Source organism: Helianthus annuus, chromosome 14, assembly GCF_002127325.2.
Source record: "Helianthus annuus cultivar XRQ/B chromosome 14, HanXRQr2.0-SUNRISE, whole genome shotgun sequence".
Lineage (NCBI taxonomy): Eukaryota > Viridiplantae > Streptophyta > Magnoliopsida > Asterales > Asteraceae > Helianthus > Helianthus annuus.
In genome coordinates this window covers 145,087,462-145,100,630 of record NC_035446.2, presented here as the reverse complement: position 1 = coordinate 145,100,630, position 13,169 = coordinate 145,087,462, and the positions used below count along the sequence as shown (strand labels likewise).

The following is a 13,169-nucleotide window of genomic DNA, read 5'->3' as shown; positions in this document are numbered from 1 at the left end:
ATGTGATTATAAATATAACTAGGATATATTTTAGACTTTTTAGTAATTAGATTAATTAGGGTATTTGGGGTGTTAATGATAGTTTAGGGTTTTAAGTATAGTCTAATTTGTTTATTAGTTTAGTGGGTATAGATTTTGGATAGTAAAAATGACGCTAGTTCGCTCGTCGGTTCGATATCGGGTGCTATATAAAAGACGCTATATAATACCGGGAGCGATGGTTCTGTTTTACCATCGATGCTATGACGTTTATTTAAGGCGTTTATGATGCCAAAATAGCTAACTAGTTCGCTAGCCTTTTAGTTTAGGAGATTGGATGATAGAAATACAAGCTCGAATTTGGACAGTGTGTGAAAGTCGCGGCGTGACACCGGGAGTATATGTTTCGGGTATCCCATTGATATGCCCAAGCTTATTTAGGGTGTCATATATTATTTAAAAGTCCTATGGACATTCAAAATGCCAATGATTATTTTTTCTAGCTTCGCGGACAACTTATTTTTGTTCTAATTTAGCGCGGAACGGACAAAGTGTAACTATGTGAATTTACCGGAAAGTTATTGTGTTCTAGTGTTTAGGGTCCCTAGTTAGGGATTTTTATTTGTATTTCATCTACCAAGTGCGTTCATGCCCTTCATCGCTTGTTCAGACAGTTTTTGGAACTTGCTGCCATGAATAGTGTGCTCAGGTGAATAGTGTTTTCAGCATTTTGCCAACATATTAGGACATAGTTTGCAGTTTTCTTGCGACGTGGCGATTGTGTTAATATTGTTTAGCCTTTTTACCCATGTCCTATGATTGCTAGATCTTATACGACCTAATCATGCAGTAATCCATTCGTAATGAGAGAAATTAAACGTTAAATCAAGTGTTGAAGTTGTACGGAAGTACCATTATTTTTTTCAGTTGTCACACTCCTCTCAAACTCTTACACTCTCTTGGTCTTGCAAATGACAAAGTGTTGGTATTTATACCCAACACAGGTTGTATGGTCGAAGGATCTAACTGATTGATCGATAGATCATCTATCGATCATCCAGCTATCGAAAGATACACATATACCTCGAAGGATGACATATCCTTCGAGGTCCATCTTCATCTATCGATGGATATCTTTCGAGCTCATCGAAGGATATACACAATCCTTCGATGCCTTATCCTTCGACACCAAACATTATACAACCATAATTTGTCTAGCAAAACCCACACGGTCAACCAAATAACCCTCTCGTTTGACCACTTCAAACGAGCGGGTCTATACACGTTTGTTTGACCGTTTCACTAACTATTACAAATTCAGCGTACAATAGTAACTAATCTATTCGACAAGCATCGGACACAAAATCTGCATCAACATGCACGTAAAGACGTCGAGCGAGCATTCGGTGTTTTGAAGAAAAGGTGGCGAATATTGGCAATGCCTTGTCGACTATGGGACAAGGATCAGATTGGAAACGTGATGTATGCATGTATCATTCTTTACAACATGATTTTGGAGGATGAAGGTAGAGCGGCCGTTACCTACTATGATGACGATGACCCCCAACCAGGTAACGTAACAGACGAAGATAAAGCGGCAAATGAATTTTTGATCAAGTCAAGGGATATACATCACAACCTTCGATCTGATTTGGTGGATCATGTTTCAACGATTCCTGGGTTCGAAATCGACGAAGACGACGAAGAATGATAGTTTTTTATTTTGATAATTATTTTGTATGTTTATGTAGTTTTTAATGGTTATAAATATATATATATATATATATATATATATATATAATGTAAGTATCTATAGAAAACCCACTTTAATTTAGAAAACCCGGGAAACTCAAAGCTCCCGATGTTTTTTTCTTTTGAAAAAAATTACACATGTTATATACATGTTTTTAAGGGTTTTGAGCAAAAAAAATCAAAAAAACGCCGAGTAGATATTTTTTAAAAAAATAAACAAGTTTTGGTGTAACACATGTTACAAATATGTCAGATGAATGTAACATATGTTACACCAAAACTTGTTTAATTTTTTTTAAAAAATATCTACTCGGCGCTTTTTTTGATTTTTTTTGCCCAAAACCCTTAAAACATGCATATAACATGTGTAAATTTTTTCAAAACAAAAAAACATCGGGAGCTTTGAGTTTCCCGGGTTTTCTAAATTAAAGTGGGTTTTCTATACATCCTTCCCCTATATATATATATATATATATATATAGGCTAATTATAATGAGAAAACTCAGTCCAGTTGACTAAACCCTGAAAACTCTAATATGTGGCTAGGATTGATCCACGTTTAATTTGTTATTTGAAAGAAGCAAGGGCATGATAGTAATTTTATATGTTTCATTTTTGACATCTATTGATGGGGATGGTGATGTCTGCCCACGCAGACTTCCTCCTTGTTTCAAACCTCCTTCTTGTCATGCTTTTTAATAAATGCTTATAGTACTTGGGAGACTTTCTTCTTCTCTCCCTTGTTACTCTCACAACCTTCCAATATCATATCTTCTCATCAGCTTTTTCATTTCATTTATTCACACCATAGAGAATGTGTTAAAGAGAGAATCCTTACTCACCATTGAAGAGACTTTGCATTTAACATGGCTGATTCGAACAACCAACAACATCTAACTGTTTCCGGCGGTACGGAGGTACCCAACCTCAATGATGATCCCGGTTCACCCTTAAATGTTGTCCCACATAATCTTTCACTTCATTTTGCATTTAATGAAGATGAAGATGCTTTGGGTGAGGGTAGAGTTTCTTCAGATCCTGAACCTATTTCTTCAGAGATTCCACGTGAGTGATGTTATTTTCTGTTTCATTAAATGTACAGCTTTAAATGCTTGTGTAGATTTTCGTTCGATTCATGTTGGTTCCTTTCTTTTTTCTGTTGTGTAAATTAAGGATTTCTTTGTTTAGATGTACATTGGATTCTTGTTGCTTATTTTTTTTTTTTTATGTGTAGCCTCTCTTCTGAATCAAAATGGACAAAATGATGATGAAGATGGTGTTCAAGATTGTACTTTTACTCAGTTGCTATCCACAGGTCATTGTTTTTATCTATAGTTTTATTGTAACACCCCATTTTTTTAATGTTTGTAGTTTATTATTATTATTATTATTATTATTATTATTATGATTATTATTATTATTATTATTATTATTATTATTATTATTATTATGATTATTATTAAACAGATGATGTTTTGGGTAGTTTGGTTGAAAATGTGGTATTTTTTTTCCAAGGCAAAAACAAGTGTAACCATTTTTTTTAAGAAACAAGCTTTTAGAAAACATGTCGTTACACTTGTATTAAGTTTTTATATTTTTTTGGAAACAAAGGTCTTGAACTTGGTACTATGGTTAGGTTATATATGATAGTATGTATTGAAAAGGTGACACTATCGCATACCATAATAATAATTTAGTAAGGATACGTTAACAAAGTATGACATATGGTCACCATTAAAAAAATGCAATAGCATCTACACTTTTTTGCGTCATCAATAAAATGTACTTCCACGTTTTATTTGAATTTTTTGGAAAACGTGTTAATGTTGTATTTTTGGAAACTACAGTATCAGTTTGTTATGTTTTCATGTTACAAGTAAATTTGTTTTTTAACCTATACGTGTTATAATTTATTAATCAATACATTTTTTCTAGGTGTTCATGCGGACGAGGAATTTTATGTTCACCACACACCCAATGAGACTAGAATGTGGTGTCCTAATGTTCCTATTGTTTTAAAGCCTGTTGTTGGTTCTGTTTATGAAACGTGGAAGGATGTGTCCAGTATGTACAAGGACTATGCTGTGTATTCTGGGTTTTCTATTCGTAAGGGTCAAACCAAGAGATGGAAGGGGGTTGTCACTCACCAGTACATAAGGTGTACTAAATATTCAAAACCACAGATTAAGCGTAAAACTGATACTTTGGAGCATTCAAGCTTGACTATTAGGCAAAGTAATTTCACAGTGACAGATTGCAAGGCTAGTATACTGGTTAAGTTTTGTGAGGGCAGCTCTACGTGCACAGTGGTAGGGTTCAATGAGCACCATAATCATCCGTTTGTTGAGCGTTTCAATCGTGACCTAAGTAGGACTTCAAGGAAACTACCATTTGCATCGAAACAGTTTATCCATAACAGGAGTTCGAACAGAATTGGTCCGATTGTTTCTCACAGAGTTTTAGTGTCCCTGATGGGTGGACATCACAATGTACGTGGCACGCCAACTGATTTTAAGAACTGGAGCCAGTCGGTTAGGCTTTATATTGGCGATCGTGATGCGCAACTTGTTATAGATCGTCTCAAAGAGAGATCTGAGAGCTTACCAGACTTTTACTATGAGTTTGTTGTTGAGAAAGGGCAATTGAGATCGATTTTTTGGGCAGACGAAATTTCCAAGATAAACTACGAGGTGTTTGGGGATGTGTTAGCTTTTGATGCGACTTATCACACTAACAAGTAAGGTTTTTGATAGTTGCACTTTTTTTCCCTTTAACATATTATTTAACTTTTGTTTTTTTTTCTTTGTCGCACAGGTACAACATGATTTTTGTTCCTTTCACAGGCGTTGATAATCATAAACAATGTGTGACATTCGGTGCTGGCTTGTTATTCAATGAAACAGTTTTTGTGTTTTCATATGTATAGATTGCTGGAGACCTGTTACAAAACTCTGAGCTAAGAGCATTGATGCATCGTTTGGTGTGGAGTATTCACATGAAGCCATCTACATTTGAGACGCGTTGGCAACTTTTGATGGAGGAATATGGGTTACAAGATCACGACTGGTTGAAGGACATGTACTCAATTAGGGACCAATGGGTACCTGCCTACTTCCGTGACATCCCAATGTGTTGTCTGATGAAGACTACATCAAGATGTGAAAGCTCTAACTCAAGCTTCAAGGTCAACTCTTCTAGCGCTAACACACTAGTTCAGTTCATGCTATGTTACGAGACTAGGATAGACAATCAGCGTTACATGCAACGTGTTGCAGAGTTTAAAACTTCATCTAGTGTATTCATGGACAGTACTGACCTAGCTATTGAGAAGCATGCTTTTGAGTTGTATACACATGCAATTTCTACAGAAGTAAGAAAAGAGATATACAAGGGGAAGCTGTTTTGTTACATTGTAAACACGGAGGATTGTGATGATGGTTGTGTTTACTATGTGAATCAATTGGACAAACGTAACAATGCAACCAACACATTTACGGTAACTTTGCTGGGCTACTTTGCTGTATCCTTATAGTTGCATTTTTTGTTTTAAGCTATTCATTATGCTTTTTTTCATAGAAGCTTAATTATGTGTTTTGGTGTTTTTATAGGTTATACTTGAGTTGAGTAACCAGTCGGTATCCTGTTCATGCAACAACTTCATCCGTATTGGATATCTGTGTAGGCACATTTTTTGTGTTTACCGGGTAAACAATATTGAAAGAATCCCGGCCCAGTATGTTGTTAAGCGTTGGTCTAGGGACGTGCTTCCTAAAAGTTTATTTTCTATTGAGAGTCGATATGGCGTTGACACTCGTCCACAAGCTGCTGCGAGAAGTCAGATTCTTGAGATCGTAACTGAATGTGTGGACGCATTAAGAAGCGATGTTGGAGGACTTTCCTCTTTCGCTGAGCAGATAAAGGAACTGAAATGCAAGTTACTAAATGGAGGACCAGTTGATGACGAAGCCAACAATGATAACTATGCTGCTGTTGAAGAATTGCTTGGTGTTTCTTTAGATGGGGACGTAACTCTCGACAATCCAGACGGGATCAGGAACAAAGGACGCGGCAAACGCCGGCGATTGTCTAGAGCACCTCAGGATGCAACGAGCAACTCTGCTGTCAAACCTCCCAAAACACCCAGGCTTTGCCGAACCTGTATGAAGTACGTGACTGGGCATGATTCAAGAAATTGCAAGAAAAAGAAGAACAAGAATAAATCGGGTAACGAGGACGAGGACTCAAGCTCTGCGAGTCAGGAGTCCACTTGATTTGGTATTTTTATGTTGATGTGTGTGATGTGCGTGTTTTGAAAACTTTTATGACGCCAGCTTTTTGGTCTCCATTTTAGTGGAGCGCAAGTAAACTTTGATCACCCCTTTTGGACATGCACATGTTTGCATGTGTAGATTATCTGAAAATCGATGCACATGCATATGTTTGCATGTTAGGATGTGTCACACCCCGATTTCCACGTGTCTCACCGGTGGGCCCGGTGGGGGATTACCGTGACGATGTTGGCAACAATATAGTCAAACCACACAATTATATAATGCACAGCGGAAGCTTAAGATAAATATATAAATTTCAACCTCTGGTTGTAATATCAAATGTATTATAGAAGTTGAATATATCCACAGCGGATCAAAAGTAATAAATATTGTTCATTCAGATGCAGCATCGAGTTTGCGAGACTATGTACGATGCTTAGGAAGCTAATACCAGCCCATTACGTATAGTACCTGCATTTAATCTTTTTGGGGAAAATACGTCAGTTTACACTGGTAAATACATTCAACTGACACATTTGAAAATGTTTATTAAAATTGATTTGAATGCACAAGGCACAAACTCTTTTATAACTTGGGAAAATTATAATAAAATCTTGTGAACGTTTTACATGTTCTTTTATGCGTTCAGTAGCCCGGGTCGTGCCGGGTTAAAGATTTATAGACACACCACATTGCGTAAAACCGTAGTACAAAAACCAACGGCTACGTCTTTTAATTTAATGTCGACACTTTATACCGGGTGTACGCCTACACCGGGATGTCGATGGTCGTGGCCATTTCGTAAAATGATGCCAAGGATATCCGGGACAACGGTCATTAAACCCCCCAAAGGCTTTTAAGAAACAAAACTGTTTAAATGAGCCGATCATATTATTTAATCAACCACCTAAGCGATGGAAGAATATAATGCTCAATCAAGCGGTATTAATATACCGTAACCCAAGCCCATATAGGGGAAATAAGTTAAAGTATTTACCTTTGCAAGTATATTTCCTTAATTGGATTAAATCACCGATAGCTTTTACTGGGGCTCCTAATCTGGAACGAAGGTTTTGATTAACCTCTTAGAATCCTAACGAGTCGTTATAATGGCCGTAGCCTAGACCGGTTGGTTCCGATATATATAGATATGGTTTACTCGCGCGAACAGGCAAAAACCGAGAATGGAGTGCGATTCTGACCCAACAAGTTCGGAGACTTGTTTTATATGGGTTTATGGTTCACACTCTGGAGTTTGGGGTCCAAATAATATAATTTGACCCGTATCGGCTAATTTATGAAAACTAGTTTCATAAGCCGAACCGCGCGCGCAATAGGCGAAACGGTTAACCATGAGAGTCGTATGCTTATTTCCTAAGTCAATATGCCTTAAAGAGGTTGTGGTATCAGTAGGATACTCTCCGTGATGCCCGTAACGAGTTTAAGTTAATATTATGCCCCGTAGGGGCTTTTTGGTCATTTTAAAGACTTTTAAAAGAGCTTTTCGAGTTCTACAGGAAATCTGAGTTTCCCGAACAGCTTATAAAGCTTAAAATACTTTATTTATTATTTAAAATCAGTAGCAACTGGAATCGGGTCAAAAGACCTTGTAGAACTCATGTTTTGGCCGAAAAGGGCATATTCGGTATTTACCGAACCGTAGCCATAACCGCAGGTTATGAGCGAGGTAAAAATTATTAAAAATCTTTAAAATTCCCAAAATATTATTTTAATACAGTGGGTAAAAGTTTTGGTGACGAAATCTTGGTTTAGATAGGTGTTATGCTAATTGCGCTGTTTATTACAAAAGTTTATTTAATTTGCGCTAATTAGCATATCTCCCATTCTAGACCTCGGTTTGACGTGAAACTTTACGGACATGCTTATAATTTACTAAGCAAGGTTCTGGTCCATTCACGTGTCCGAAATACTCGTTTTATTTTCAAAAGGTCGTTACGGTCAACTTTTAGGCGATTAACGGAAATGCGTAAAAGACTCGGATAACTCATGAACCGATCACAGAGGTTTATATCAACATGTGACCTGGTCCTAAGAGAGTCCTAAGGCATATCTATACCTCATTAAAACGGGTCAGAACTGAAGTCAAAGCAAAAGTCAAACTTTTGCGACATTCGGCTCCGAACCGGTTCAATATAGCAAATGGTCGATTCAAACGAGCGCAAACAAGTTTATATACTTCATATCATGTTTTATAAGTGTCAAAACAGGTTTCATAACATATACATTATAGATTATGCATAAATCGCTAAAATAGCTTTCTGTTGACTTTTTAACCGCACGTTTGACTCGATATTTGACATAGTTAGAGTGGTGATCAGGGGGAACCCTTTTAGAGGTTTATTACCCACATAATTACCTACTCAAAACTACTTTTGATCTGTCATAAGACAGAACCATTTGCAAGTTATTGTAATGACAACCGTTAGTTACGACGGTTGTGTTTAGAAGCTATATCTATGGAAATGCAAGACCAAATTGGTTATGAACGACTTACAGAAGTTGAGGGAAGACTTAAGAACTCAGAGGGATGCTTGAGAGCTTCTTAGAATGATCAGATAGTGTGTTTTGTGTTGTGTGAATGTTATGAGCCAAACTTGGCTATTTATAGTGAAACTAGGCCCTCAAGATCATCACAACTCAACCTACATTTGATCATGGATCATGGGCAGGTGTCCCTAAGGTGTATGGGTCGAGTAGGGGGCACCCATGCCTCATTGATTGATTGTTTGGTCGTTCATAAGCTCCAAAAGGCATGTAGTTACTAACATTCTGCATCTGGGCGCTTTACGCGACCCGCATGGGAGTTCCATGCCATTTTAATGCGGGTCGCCTGATATTCAAATATCAGGCGCGTATTTTAGGAGGCTCGCGGCCCGCCTCAACTTATCCCATAGCACAACGCGGGTCGCGAGAGGTCAGATTTCCAGAAATTTTAAATCTTTTGTAATGATTATCAGAATCCGGTAATTAATAACGAAATCTTTCGTAATGATTTACCTGACCTTTCGGGTTTGAAGGGGTAACTTTGCGGTTTGGCCCTCGGTTATTTACCGATAGGGGCCTCGTGTTATCTACCCGCATTATAAAGTCCCCGGTTAGTTTATTAATTATTTGGAAAGCCTTAACTTTCACTGTTGACGCTTTTAACCCTTCTCATACGAATTCGAGTATAACTCTTTCGTTTTAAAACGGAACTTCGCGGAATTTATACAGTATATTCTAGTGAGCGTATAATACTGTTACGAAGCCTTGGGAACGTTAAAGGGTCACTCAGAGGTATAATTAAACATGTTGACACAGTTAACCCCTGTAGTTCGTAATCTCTCACTTTCTTCCGCGTTTCGCTTCCGTACGATTTATGATTTATTCGTTTGAAGGTACAAGCATTTATTCAGGGTTATTATACAGTATATTTACCCTTGTTGACATTTATAACCCTCGAATTTATATACTTTCAAGGTTTGTCAAAATTAGTCCTTTATTTATTATGGATGCCACGTGTAATCAAATGACACGTGTTAACACATCATTGGACACAAAAATTCGAGGTGTTACAGGATGTATGTGGTTTTGGTATGTCGTATGGTTTTAAGTTTAATGACTATGGTTTAACTGATCAGTTGCATTATGAAATGATATCCCTAATGTTTTGTGTTAGAAGTAAACGTTGCATTGTTTGTTGAGATTAAGAAATGGGTGGTACTTAGTTGGATTTATCCTTTGTTAGTATGCTAATGATATTTTCGTTAGTATGTACTTGTTGATGTTTCGTTGAAGCTGATACCTTTTTATGCTATGTATTTTTTAGTTTTTTTTTTACTATGTTACATTTTTTTTTACCATGAGTATTTTTGTAGATTCTTTGTTGTGTTTGAATCTGAGATTTTTCAATCTTATGGATTTTTTGTTTTTTTTTATACCATGTTACATATTTTGGTCGTTACATCCATTTTACGTATATAATTAGTTAGAAAATGACCCTTTTCGTTACAAAAGCCAGTAACAAAAAAAAATTATATGCACATATAGTAGTTTGTGTTTTTTTTTTCTGTTTGTATTTTTTTTACAAAACACTAGCCGTAGATACATTTTTACATAATACATACAACAAGATGTATCTTTTTGTTAATTTTTCCTTTTTTACCTGGCGATGCATTTAGTTTGTCATTTACTTTCATATCTAATCACCACCATCCTTTTTCATTATAAATAAGTTTCAGCACCCCCCAATGTGTATATCCCCAAAGCATTGTTACCTACTTATCACACACAAAGCATAACAATGCACAAGAGGCCATGTTTGGTTTCCAAAGTTCCGGATGTTGAGGCGATCGATCTCAAGCCTGAAAAAAATGAGTTCATTAATGTTGGCAAGAGACTTCGAAAGTATGCATCGACTCCAGTCGGCGTTGGCGATATTCCTGAAACAACCCCTCTACCCGTTATGCCCATACGTACGCTTAGGGAGATTTTTACCAGTGATGGGCACCCCCGCGGGAAGAGAACTAGTTTTTCGACCCCCAAGGTTGAACCCGATGTGAAGCCTACGGCGCGAGCAATACCGAAAAACGAGCCTACTGTTAACGCTACAGTCAAGATGGAGCCAAGAGTAGTGCCCAAGGGTGAGCCTACAATATACCCAAAAAAAAGAGATGTTGAAGATCCCACAACCAGTGATTGGGTTGATGATGTCTCATGGATGAGTGAAATTGAGTGGGATTCATATTTCCCAATAAACATATCAGTTTCCCCTGTGCCAGCAAACCCATGCAAGTGCAAAAAATGGTTCACATGAACAAGCTCAAGTAGAAATTAGGTGTTGTTGGTGTGTTTTATTAATTATGTTGTTTTTTAAGATGTATGTATGTTTTTAGGTTAATTAGAAATTAGGTGTAGTATCAGGTGTATCAGGTTATCAACATTATCTAAGGAGTAATTTATGTGTCTAATGTTTTTGTAATCTTTTTGTGGTGTAATATCTAATGGAAAAAAAAACTATCTAGTTTGTGTGTTGTTACTTTCTTTGTTGGGATGTATTATTATTTTTTTTTTATTATGTTTTTGGTTTATTCAAGTAGATATGTGGTAAACTTTTTCCTAGGGGGGGGGGGTAAGCCCCATTTGTTAAAAAAAGTAATGAAAAGTAAAAAAAGTAGGAAGTACATGGACGTGGGTAATGACAAAAGGATATATTTACAATGGGACCGACAAATGGTTGGTTCATATCTTTATATTAGATCCATCATTTCAACTACAAGCTTCCAACTATCTCCATCTCCAACTACCCAAACTATATTTAAATATATGATTTTCTCATCTCTCTTTTTCGTATACAATTCATCTATCTCTCGAAAAAGATGAAAAGGTGTTCATGTGGGAGGATTGCTGTTATCCGGACATCATGGACCGACGATAACCCAGGAAGAAGGTTCTATTCATGTCCATTTAAGGTAAAAAAATTCGAACCCTGGTTTTAATAAGTAACTGCCCTTATTTTTAATGTAGCCTAGCAACTGCCCTTTCATTGGTTGGGTCGACCCACCGATGTGCTTATGGTCAACTAGGATCATACCAGGTCTTTTGAGGAACATCAACAACCTGCAAGCTGAACTGTTTACCCGCGAACAAGAAATTCGGAAGAAGAATAGGGTTATATGGTTACTGATATTAGCGTTAGTGTTTGGCAGCTTACTTGTTAGGATTGTTTGTTATGATTTAGTTAGTACTTAGTTGGATTATGCTTATTAGTATGTTTAATGACATTTTCTAGTATGTACTTGTTGATGTTTGGTTGAATCTGAGATTTTTCTATGTTATGGGTTTTTGGGTTTTGCTTTTACCATATTACATTTTTCCCCCTAAGATTTTATGTAGACTTTTGATGTTTTGAATCTGAGAATTTTTTATGTTGTTTTTTTGGTTTTTGTCTTTACCATGTTACATTTTTTTTTGCCTCTGATTTTTGTACTTTTTTGGTGTATCCGAGATACATTTTTTTCAGCGAGATTTTTTTGTACATTTTTGTTCTATGTGTGTTTGATCATGTGCCTTTGTTTGAACGTTCCTTGAATATATTTTTTTCCCCAACAACGTTGTATGTTTTTTTAGATTTGATCACGTGACTCTTTTTTATTTATTTATTTTTTTTCCCTAAAGTGTGTAATCTATGTATGCCCCTTTTTTAAGATATCATTTTTTTTAAAATCATATAATAATGACACGAATTATTGAATAAGATACACTGGAAAAAACATAGATTTATCTCAATAGTTGAGTACATAATAACTTCAACACTAGATATGGTAAACAACATAGGATAAGTAAAGTAGCCCCTATATTGCATGAGAGAGGGAAAATTGGGGCACATTTTTTTTCACACCGATAATAGCAACTTGATGTAAACACCACTATTTAGTTAAGAAACGATCTTGGTGTGCCATACTCAATTTCAGTGCTAAGTGGTTCTGGGCTAAGCTCACTCTCCCACGGGTTGTGGTTGGCCCACGAGATAAGGGTGTTTTGAGAGTAACAAGAGTAATCATCATCTATAGGATCATCTTCAGGATCATCGATAGTTTTTTGATCAACTGCCGGGGAGGTCTCCTGGGTGCCGTTGACTGGTTTTGCTTGGTCTGCGAGCACCACAGATGAAGATTTTTTGACGGGGGTAACTTGTGTGGTGAAGTAAAATGATCCCCAGTCAACATCCAAAAGTTCATCATCTGGCGACATCTCATCATGTGTTGTTACTTCAGGTTTAGTGTTAGTAAGGAGATCACTTATAAGCTTAGCATCGATATCCAGATTTTCTTCAACAGTGTGCGGCGTTGACGGAATGGAAGGGGTTTTTGTGATTTGAGAACACTCTGGGTTGCAATCCGATTTTGGAGTTTGGAGTTCGAATGAAAGAGTTCTCCGTAATCGTTTGGTAACCCATTTTGAGTTCGCCGGTGATGATGGACTAGACATAATAAGGTGGTTTTTTTTAGTTCTTTATGGTGAACAAGTGATGAAACTAATGTTTACATTTCACCTTATTTTATAGACAATCAAATGATGTTAGGTGGAAAAATTAATTAGATTGTTTACATCAGTTTACATCAACATTAAATGTACTACACTGACCAACATAGAAGATAATTATTT

At 36.6% G+C, this 13,169-nt stretch overlaps 1 protein-coding gene across 1 annotated transcript; it reads left to right on the top strand.

Annotated features, from left to right (window-relative positions):
- The first annotated feature begins 4,699 nt into the window (after positions 1–4,699).
- LOC110906032 (protein FAR1-RELATED SEQUENCE 5-like) lies at positions 4,700–6,002 on the top strand. The gene is made up of 2 exons (XM_022151378.2): positions 4,700–5,227; positions 5,340–6,002. The coding sequence occupies exons 1-2, from the start codon at positions 4,700–4,702 to the stop codon at positions 6,000–6,002; spliced, it is 1,191 nt and encodes a 396-aa protein (XP_022007070.2).
- The last annotated feature ends 7,167 nt before the right edge of the window (positions 6,003–13,169 follow it).

Bases quoted from the DNA above. Each gene is read 5' to 3' on its own strand.
- LOC110906032 (XM_022151378.2), top strand. From the start codon at position 4,700: ATGCATCGTTTGGTGTGGAGTATTCACATGAAGCCATCTACATTTGAG. The intron at 5,228-5,339 runs GTAACTTTGCTG...GTGTTTTTATAG, and splicing joins ATGCAACCAACACATTTACG to GTTATACTTGAGTTGAGTAA.